Raw genomic sequence first — 11,205 nt, forward strand, 5'->3', positions numbered from 1 at the left:
GCTTGCATCATGGGCATCCGAGCATCCATAGAGCGAGAAATTAAGATACGTATACGGGGACTCGGCATTGGTAATATACCAGCTTAAAAGGGAATAGGAAACGAGAGACCCAAAGTTAATCCGTTATCGGAGATTGGTTTTGGAGTTGATTGAAGAGTTTGACAGTATTACTTTTTGTTATCTCCCACGAGAAGAAAATTAGATGGCTGATGCTCTGGCTACCCTAGCCTTTATGATCAAAGTGAAAAAACTAGAAGACATGAAGCCTATTCAAATCAGTATTTATAAGACCCCGACAGATTGCTACAGTATTGAAGAAGAGGAAAATGATAACCATTCTTGGTACCAAGATATATTTCAATATGTGAAGAATTGCAAGTACCCTAAACAGGCAACGAAAATTGATAAGAGGACATTAAGGAGACTAACTATTGACTATGTCTTAGATGGAGAGATTTTATACAAAAGGGGAAAGGATCGAGTACTATTGAGATGCGTGGATGCAGTGGAGGCCAAGGAAATCTTGGAGGAAGTCCATGCTAATAGATTCACCATGGCTAGACAGATCATGAGATTCGGATATTACTGGTCCACCATAGAAAGAGATTGCATCAATTATTCCAAGAAGTGCCATAAATGCCAAATTTATGGAGACAAAATGCACGCACGTCCTTCACTTCTTCACGTTATGACTTCTCCATGGCCTTTCTCTATGTGGGGTATGGATGTCATTGGGCCAATATCACCGAAGGCTTCTAATGGGCATCGTTTCATTTTTAGGTATTTTTGCTTCAAAATTAAACTGTCTTGAGATACTAGAACTTGTGCTTTAAAGCAAGATCTTTTATGTCTCGAGACTGGGTCTCAAGACCAACCTCCATTATTTTCTTATTTTAGCTTCGATGTTTGAATGTCTCAAGACAAGGGGCTCTTGTCTTGAGATCTAGAGCAGGTCAAAATTAATTTAGCTTCGAAACTTACTTGTCTCGAGACTAAGGCCACTTATCTTGAGGTTTAAATAGGATTGTCTCAAGACTAGCTTGCCAAGTCTCGAGACACTAAGCATATAGGTGAAAATACAATGTGAATTTTTTTCTTATGGTCCCGAGACTCAATGGTAAAATAGCCCTAAATGCAGATTTTCAAGTGTCCATACCATACCAATTGGTACCTTAAATATACCTAAACTTTACATCAAAGCAAGATCATCAATTCAACATGTATAAACACAACCAAACATCATCAGATCATAACAATCAACACATCATCATTTAACCAACTAATTTACATAATCAAACTTATATAAACAAGCATAATTATCTATTAATTAAAGGTTAAAATTCATCTCATAAAACCTTATAGGTCAAGAACTACCAAACAACCACTTGAGCAAAATTTCCAAAACAACCTAGGTTCATACTTTAACCATTCAACAAGGTTCATGCAAATTTAACATAATTACAAAACAAAATGTCATAAAGACTTCTAAATTACTTCCTACTAACTTAGAACATGCACTACAATGATGGTTGAGTTGAGTATTGATCGCCTGGATGTTGATGACTCACAATCACTCCAAAAACCTATGAGACCTATGCATGGAAACAAACAAATATATGCATTGAGTATTGATTACTCAGTGGTACTAACGTAATTTGAGATTAAATATGAAAGAAATTAAATAACAAGAATATAATTAACACATTTAAATAAATCATTTCCAAAATAACTTGCTATAATTAGAATTAGAATGATGATCATTTATCATAATCAAAATGACATTTATTCACCAATCATAATAACGTACCATTTTCAAAATCAAGATGATATAAGAAACATTTATTAATAACCCCTATTAATTAGCTGCAGACACGAGTATGGGTACACAGATTTAACCCCTAACACTCCACAATAAGCACCAAAGTGCTGATCAGACATAAATGCACTAATCCCCCTAACACTCCACAGAATGTAATGCACTAAAGAGCTAGAATGAATTGCACTGTAGTGCCAGAATGAGTTGCACCATAGTGCCATAATGCTCCCACCAATACATACACTAACCCTATGGCATGCCAACTATATCTTGACTATGTCTAGAATTGTTTAATATGGCAGTCTCATACTTTGCAATATCGATTTATATATTACCATGTATTTCTAATTATAATTACTAAGTAACTAATCTTTTTAATACCATAATGAATTCCATAAACATAGACATTCCTGTCAACTTACCAATTAAGCCAACATTTAAAAATATACATTCTAACACAGTTTGTAATCATGTATAACTAGCAATTCAACAAGATTAGTTACTTAATTAAATTTAAGAAAGAAAAGCAAATTATATTAGTACAAACCGAAATAACTAGTCCTTGATGGTTTTCACCTTCCCTTTTTCTCTCAACGATCCAACTTCGTCTTTAGCTATGTTCGATAAATTAAAATACAAATACAAAGTTAAAATCACACATTCAATTTAAGCATGATATGCATTTATTCAATTTAGTCCCAATAAACCCTATTACCTAAAATGCTCGAATATTTCGATATTTATTATCGATTTGAAATTCTACTTTGAATTTAATTACCAGGGATCATGTTCTTCCATTCTATAGCAAAAATTTTTAACAACTTTCAAGTTTTTTCAATTTGGTCTCTAATAACATAAAATTAACTATACGAATTTAAGCTTAACTTAAGCTTATTTTGACACATTCTACAATGATATTAACTTTTTCTACCATAAACTTAATTCATGCTAGCTTGCTTGAACCTACATCTTTAAACCCAAACATTCTCAAGCTTTTTATCAATGTTTCATCTAATTCAACTAAAAAATTTCTAAATTCATGGCTTAGGTTGTAATTATCTACTAGCATATACTAATAATCTACTAAATATTTATAAGAACAAGCAACTTACTCAATTAAACTCACGATAATAAAGGAAAATTAGCTAAGTTTTCTTTTCTTTTCTTCCTTTTTGTTTCGGTTTGGGAAAGATAGAGAAGATGATCTCTCCCACTAAGGAAAATATATAAGTAATTAACATTCCATTAACTCAATTAATCCATATAATAATTAAATAAACATGTTTAATTGTTACTTAGTGGAGAATGATGACATTCTGAATCATTAACATTATCCTACATCTTCGTTAGTCTACTTACTTATTAAGGCCCTTTTTAAATATCTTTTAATCAAATTCCCCCATTAACCTTGCTTTCCAATTAAGTCCCTATACTATTTATAAAACAACTTAATATACTTAATTACTATTCGATTCTATTTGCTAATCCCTTATACAACTCATTAATTTCTTGATTTAAACTTTTTGAGCGACTCGATCTATGAAATTCAACTTTGAACTAAATTTTCTAAAACAGACTAAAATCGGGTTGTTACAAAAAAAATGAGCATTATGATGAGATGGATTTAATGGTTGGGAAAGACATGGCAACAAAAAGCTTTGCTAAAACATTTGTTGATATAGGTTTGGATGATGCTAATGATATTTTTATGAACTTTGAGGTAGAAAAAAAATGAAGAGGTTAGAACAAAAGCTTCTTCATCCATTGGAGGATAAAAGTGTAAAAGGAAAAGTATGCAAGAAAGTGTCGATGATGAGAACATTCGACCTATGACATAACAACTTTATCAGATTTCTAATGCCATTAAAAAGTTTAATGAGGATAAAATTATCCTATCACATTTTTTTGGAGAAGTAATGTCAATTGAGGGATTTGTCGATGAACTCTTTCTAATGCTTTTGATTATGAGTAACAAACCAAAGTAATCTTGGCTAAAACTAAGAACCTTAGGGAAATTTGTCTTGAAAAGTTCTTTCAAGGTTAGATGACTTTCATTATGGGTTTTCAAAAATGTTTATGCTAAAGATTTGGATTTTAAACATCTTTTGGATCTATTATAATATCGTCTCATGCATTCTATTTTATTTATGGGATATTTAGGTTTTGGAACTTCTTTTGAGCTTTGTTGTAAGCTTTTAGGATTTGTTCACCTAAGAATTCTAGTGGCATTTCTCATTATAATTGAGTATTTTAACTATGTGATTAGATTATTTTATTTATGCTTTGTATGCTTTATATGAGAACTGGCTTGGACATATTTGTTGCTTGGTTTTATGAAGAGGAAAAAAAAACAATTAAGAACTTATAAATTTATAAGAATTACAATCTTAATTAAGGAAATTAAAGTGATGGGCACTTAAAAAAATTGCATTGTTAATGCATTATGAAATTGCTAAGGAAAATTGCTAAAGAATTTGAGGTTTAAGATATTAAATGTTTATAAACATCCGATCAATTTTATAGAAAATTATGGAAATAATATTTCAATGTTTTTATAATAGACTGACAAACTGTCACCAAATTATTTTTGTCTATTAATGTTATTTATTGATTTACAAATACTCAAATTTGGTTTTATAAAATAATTAATGGAAATAAATATTTTTTAAATGCGAAAATATTTATGTTTTGTTTATTTCACAACAAAACCATTTTCGAATTTTTTTTTTAGGAAATTTACCAAACAGCGGAAAATGTTTTACACAAACTCAATCAAACACCAAAACATATCATGTTTTCTAAAAATGCACACTAATTTCCAAAAATAATTTTCCGGAAGCTATTTTCAGTGAATCAAAGAGACCCTTAGGTACTAATTTATAGGTCAAGCCTTTTTTAAAAAATAAATAAAATTAATGGTTTGACTAATGGGCGTAGCAACTTGAGAAAAAAAAGTAGTTTAGATATCACTTATGACAAAAAAAAATAGCTATCAAGATGGGAAAAAAAGTATAGTTTAGGTACCAATTTAAGCCTTTTTTATAAGGTTTTTTTTAGGGTAAACTACACTCAAGGTTACTAAACTATTAATAAGTTCACGTTTTGGTCACTCAATTCAAAAGGTTACAAAATGGTCACTGAACTATTCGAAAGTTTTCATTTAAGTCATTGGGTTGTTAAAATTGTTGTTGAATAACCTTTTTTTGTTCTCATCACTTATACCAATCAAAAGCTCTCATTTCCTTTCTCTTTTATAGTTCAATTTTTTTTCATGAAATAACTTTGAAAGTCATGAATCTGGGAACCAAAACCCAAACAACTTTCTTCTCCGATCTTAGACATTGATTGTCAAACCAACTTGGATCTTGATCATTGAATCGTCACTTGAAGTTCGCTTGATCATTGAATCGTCACATTGATTGTCAAACCCAAATAACTTTTTTTAAAAAAAATTAACAACCCAATGACTTAAATAAAAACTTTCGACTTGTTCAGCGACTTAAATGAAAACTTTCGAATAGTTCAATGACCATTTTGTAACTTTTTGAAGTTAAGTGACCAAAAAGTAAACTTATTGATAGTTCAGTGACCTTAGGTGTAATTTACCTTTTTTTATCCACATAATGAGTTTAAGTTTTTAAATTTTCATTCATAAAAGGGTTTAAAATTTTTTTTAAGCCTGATTAAATAATTTTGATATGTTTTTAGTTAAAATTTATAAGTTTATTGGTTTTTAAAATTAACTATTAAATAATACAAAAAGTTCTAATTTTATGGGGATAAAGTAATATTTAGGCTATATTTGATAAATTAAAAGAAATTAAGTGTTGAAAAATAAGTGTAAAAGAATATGTACTAAAAAATTAAGTGTAGATTTTAAATAGGAATTATAATTAGATTGTTTGAAAAATGATAATATAATTTTAAATGAAATTGAATAAAATAAAATAAAATAAAATAAAATTTATTTTCTATTAAGTGATAAGTAAGTCCCTATCTACTTATCATTTTCCAACACTTTTTTTGTGAAAAAAATTACATCTAGTAAATTTCATCTAGGTTATCAAACATAAAAAAAATATTAAGTTGCTAAAATATCAATTTTCAATTGATTGAATTTTTTTTTTCAAGACTTTATCAAATAGGATCTTAGTTTATGAATTTCGCAACTTCTCCCAATTTAGCCCTTGAACTTGGGTTCATTCAAATAGTGTAGTTCTTTTTAACACCGCTAAAAGGTGATGATGTGACACTCTCTTAAACTATCAAGTCATCTCTTAAACTTCGTAAAATTATAACAAATATTAAAAAATATACATCTAGAATAAATCTGTACAAATGGCGTCCGAGTCCATTTGGACTAGATATCCAATTGTTCAAGTTCATTTTGGATGCGACTTTTTAAATATTTTTATGTTTTTTAAAATTTCAAAATAAATTCTCAATTTTTAGATTTTTTAAAATTTGATGGGATGAAGTTGGATGAGCAGTTGTCCAAGTTGATTTAGAATATACATTTTTAATAATTTTTTATTTTTATAATTTCAAAAAAATAATTTAAAAATCTTAATTTTTTTATAATATTTAGAAATTTTAGAACTGTTTAGAATTTCCTTAATAAATTTTATAAAGTTCGGTTTCTTGAATTATTATATATTTCCTATAACTTTTATAGATTGTTTTTATAAAAACCAATTGATTGCATGGGATACTCTCCTAGAGTCATATTGTTATATTAAAAATGGCTAAATTTTTTTTGACAAGATTCAAATTTAGAACTAGTGTGCAATAATAAAACTCCAAAACCAAGTTAAAAATTGATCAATTTCATGAATTAAATGTTAAAATTGAAATTTTATTAACAAAAAAGTTATTTCTTCAAGGTCCACCCTTATCTAATAAATACATAAAACTGGAATTTATATTTAAGATATTAAAATATTATAATTTAAAAATTTTCATTAATATTTAAATATTTTGAGAAATTATGTTAAGATAAAAATATGTTTATTTCTTTACACAAATTTTTTTTCTTAAATGCTATTCAAAAGATATTGTTTGGTTTCAGGTAACCTAAGTTAATTTTGTTTTCGTTTTCTTAAAGTTAATTTTCTTTTCATTTTCTTAAAAAATAGAAAATATCGTTCACCAAAGGAAAATATTAAAGAAAATGTGTTTGATTAAAAATTTTTAAAATTATTTTAAAAAATAAAAGTGGAAATATATGAAAATAAAACAATATTTTCATTATTTTTAATTTTAAATGAATTCACTCTAGTTTAAACTTATATAACCACAAAAGGGAATAATTTATATTATTATTATTTAAAACTACCTATAGTTTCTCCCCAACTCATAAATAAGAGAATAATGCACTTCAACCCACTCAAACTCATGTCCTTCTGCATTAGCAACAATGCACATGCCAATTGAGCTAAGACTTAATCAACAAAATAACTTATATTAGGATCATCCTAAAAAGTATGATTTTTAAGTACCAATAAAATTTTTCCACATCATTAAATTTTAAAGACAAAATTGTTATTATTATATACCCATCCATATTCAATTTACTCTCCAACACTATTTAAAAAAAAGTAATTAAAATAAAAAAATCAGATGACATAGAAACTTTAAAAATTACACGAATCTGTATTCAATACAATATTTACTTTTAAAATGTATAATATGAAATAGAAAAGAATTTAAAATCAATTGCCTAGTAATTATTATTTTTTAAAATTGGTTGCACAAAAATAAAAAAATATCAACATCTGGAAAAAAAATTAAAAATGATTAAAATTTGTAAAAAAGAAAAGAAAAGATGTTTGTTTATAATTTTAAAAAATTAATTATTTTTAGTAATTTTATTAAAGTTAAATTAAGTTGAAGAAGATATTAGATATAGATGAGTAATGTGGTACTATTTTATTAGTATCTAAAAACTATGATTTTTAGGATGATCCTAATATAAGTTATTCTCAACACAATATCCTTAGTTCGAATCCATGTATGAATTTATTTATTTTATTTTTCATCTTTCTATTATAAGAAAAAAAAAATATTTTTATTTACCAAAAGTGAAGAAGATAACCACTCATTTATTTCAATCTTTTAGAAAATATAATTTAAATGTTTTAATTTTAAAAATTATATTATAATAAAAATTGGAGAGATTAGGGTGAGGGCCTCACCCTATGAACATGAAGGCTATTTAAAATAAGATAATCCACAGGTCTAATCTCACTCGTTAAAAATGGTTTGTTGTAGAACAATTGATAATTTAATATACAAAATTATAATAATTCTTCTCATGATATCATCGTTATCGTAAAAACAGTTTATGCAAAAACAAATTGCCACTAATTCAATTCAACTCAACAAAACCTTAATCCAAAACAACTTAACAATCGGCCTCGGCTGACATTTTAATGTAAAACTCTAGAGAAAATACACCAAGAAAGTACAATCTTTTAAGTTACAGTTTGTGCAAATGTTCAAAATTTATTAACACACCACGCAAAATATTCAGTAATCTATAGAAATGGAGCCAAAGGGCTTGGACTGCTTGGGGTTTTGGAGTTTCTAAGCTCTTTACAAACATAATCTAACATTCCCAGGAAGTCTCTTACCACCAGAAATATCCCAAGTGGATTAGCTTCTTCTAGTTTCCTCACATCTCCATGGAAATACTCTGCAATTTCTCTCACATGTAATAGTACTCTATGTTCATCTTCTTGTAGTTCTTTTATATTATTCTCAGCATAGTCCAGAAAAGAATTCATTGAACGAATGAAATCCTCATTTTTTTCATCTCTTGATAGCTCCTCCATAACTAGATTTTTAACTTTATCTTTGCCATTTGATAAGTTTGAGACAGAAGTTGCAAGAACATCAAGGTCAATTGTAGCTGTTTTCTTCACATGGTAGAGTTCAGTACTTAAACCAGAAACAAGATCCAGTCCCCTTCTTTTGTAATCTTCTTCTTTTTCTTCTGCTGTTTGGCTTTTGTTGCTTTCATTCATCTTTCCCGTAATGGTATCAGTATCAGACACTCTTATTCCTTTGGATCGAATAATCTCTTGGACGACGAAATGGAGCAAAGTAGTCTTCCCATCAGTTCCTTTAACATCTGCAAGCTTAAGGAGGGTATCAAGCTTGAATGCTGTAGCACCTCCTCTAATTGTTCCAACATTCATTCTATTGCCTGTTTTTAGCACTGCTTCAAGTAACTTCAAGAAGAGCCTGCTTGATCTTAGTTCCTTGCAGGCTTCCTAGTATGAAAAAAGAGATATCACAGAACATATATACATATATAGAGAGAAGAGCTTATATCAAATACAGATTGATACTTACCTCCAGCATAGAAAATGAGTTTTTAAGGTGAATTACTTCATCTTCAAAAGTTTCTCGGAAAAGCATGGCTTCAGCTCGAAGGAAAGCGAATGGAATGCTTAGAAGTGCTTTAATGAACTTCTCAGCATACCCCAATTCATTGATATCTCCATTGTAGCTATAAAGCTTTGCCTCTTCTTCCTTGGTGGGTACCATTTTCACTAATGCTTCTAATTGTTGTAAAACCAAACCATTTCCTGCTTTTCACCAATTTATGGAGAAAGTGTAAAAGGAAAAAGAAAGGGGGTTGTAGATTGAAAGAAGACTTAAGAGCTATACCTTTCATTAATGCATTGTAAGCTTGCTCAGGTGTCACATTCAGAGCTTTTAAGAGAATTGTTATGTTCTGCAATCTCTTAGGCTCAAGAACATGCTTGCTTGGAGGAGTTTTGCTTTTTGTTTCATCATTCTTAATTGGATTTTGTATATTGTATCCGAAAAGCGATTCAATCGTCTCCTCATCTAATCTGTTGTGTGTCGGATTAAAGCTAATTCTAAGATTAAGAAATTAAGTTCACAAAAAGAACACGGAATAACTTACTCGAATGAGCTTGACCTCAGCTTGTCCCAAACCATAGAGCGGTCTGGTGCAGCTTTTACTTTGTCCCAGTGAAGTGGCTTCAATTTTGGCAATGGAGACCCATCTTTTCCCAGAGGAATACCAGGAGGACTTGGCAAAGAATTTGAAGGTGTTTGAGGTGAATATGGGATATCACTCGGGTTTACATTTGATCCTGTAGATGAATCTGAATTCCTTGCAGGTGTTACATTGAGCAATGTAGAAGAACTTGAAGCTTTGTGTCTTGCTTTAGTGGCAGACAAAGAAGAATTTGAAGGACGGACACCAACTACTGGGGGCAGTGGTGGTGGTGGTGGAGGTGGTGGGGCGGTGGCGGGGAATGTGGATCAACAAAAGAATGAAAAGATTCATCATCAGATGAAGGACATTCCATGGGAATTCTTTTATCAGAAAGTGAGCAATTTCCATCATATCTTTCTGATTGTCCATCTTCATGAATCGGCGTTATTTCTCTTGTTGAAGAACTGCTAGCGTTTTGAGATTGTAGTATAGCAACTTCTTTGTTTGATTCCTCCATTTTATCGAATCCATGATTTAGAGTGCTATAATTTGATGATATTTTCTCAGTTTCAGTGCTTTGTTTCAAACAAATAGATTGCTGCTCTAAGTCCACCAATGTATCAAGATAAAAGAGATCTGAACCAGGATTTAACATCACCTTGCTTGATGAACTTTGAGCACTCTTATACTTTGATTTGCCTCTGATTCTTCCCTTTCTTTTATTCTTGCTGGTTTTGGCACAAAAGCAGCAGAGCCCAAGAACACAAGCTAAAAATGCAGCTCCTGCAGACACCAGAAGTGGAACCAGAATTCTTCCAACTATTCTTTTATCTGCATTTCCTTTGTGGGTTATTTGAGGTGGCGGCCTGGTGGTTGATTGAGGCGGCGGTGGGTGGAAATGGGCCACCTTTGGCGGTGCTGGAACTGAAGCCTCAGCTCGAATGTTTGGTGATGGAGATGGTGGGAAACAGTTTGCAACACCAGTTAATGGAACTCTTCTCTTGGTAAACTTGTCATCTTGTCCTGAAACATTCTCAACTTGGTTGTTATTCCCCACAGTTTCGTCCATGAAGAATAATTGTTGTAAGCCATGAACTCTGAAGTCCACTGCTTTATCCAGTAATAGACCCTCAGCAACCAAAATGTGGGATCTTTGTAATGATATGAATAAGAATGTGACGAAAATCATGGGATGAATTTGAGAACCATACCCCATGATTTTCACCTTGAGATCATCAAAAACAGCAATCAAGCTTTCTGCTTATAAATCTTTTTTTTTTCTAGAAAAAAAAGTAATTTTGGTGGATTTGGTCCTTCATAAGTCTTTATTGCTACTCCAAGGAACCCCTGAAACTGGCAATTGCTGTTGTTACTGAACATTCTCAACTCTTCATATCTTCACGACTTCACCCAT

General features: G+C 30.2%; 1 protein-coding gene across 1 annotated transcript; it reads right to left on the minus strand.

The window, feature by feature from the left end:
• Positions 1-8,161: 8,161 nt before the first annotated feature.
• LOC107918855 (formin-like protein 11) lies at positions 8,162-10,101 on the minus strand. Its single transcript, XM_016848436.2, has 4 exons — positions 9,753-10,101; positions 9,491-9,678; positions 9,173-9,408; positions 8,162-9,090 (listed from the first exon to the last, which is right to left on the minus strand). The coding sequence occupies exons 1-4, from the start codon at positions 9,785-9,787 to the stop codon at positions 8,353-8,355; spliced, it is 1,197 nt and encodes a 398-aa protein (XP_016703925.2). The 5' UTR covers positions 9,788-10,101; the 3' UTR covers positions 8,162-8,352.
• Positions 10,102-11,205: the final 1,104 nt, after the last annotated feature.

This window comes from Gossypium hirsutum, chromosome D13, assembly GCF_007990345.1.
Source record: "Gossypium hirsutum isolate 1008001.06 chromosome D13, Gossypium_hirsutum_v2.1, whole genome shotgun sequence".
In the NCBI taxonomy this organism is placed as follows: domain Eukaryota; kingdom Viridiplantae; phylum Streptophyta; class Magnoliopsida; order Malvales; family Malvaceae; genus Gossypium; species Gossypium hirsutum.

Coding starts and splice junctions, on each gene's coding strand:
- LOC107918855 (XM_016848436.2), bottom strand. CDS start 9,787: ATGGTTTGGGACAAGCTGAGGTCAAGCTCATTCGA. Junction 9,679..9,752: donor CTGAGGTCAAGCTCATTCGA/GTAAGTTATTCC, acceptor GACACACAACAG/ATTAGATGAGGAGACGATTG. Junction 9,409..9,490: donor TTACAATGCATTAATGAAAG/GTATAGCTCTTA, acceptor GGTGAAAAGCAG/GAAATGGTTTGGTTTTACAA.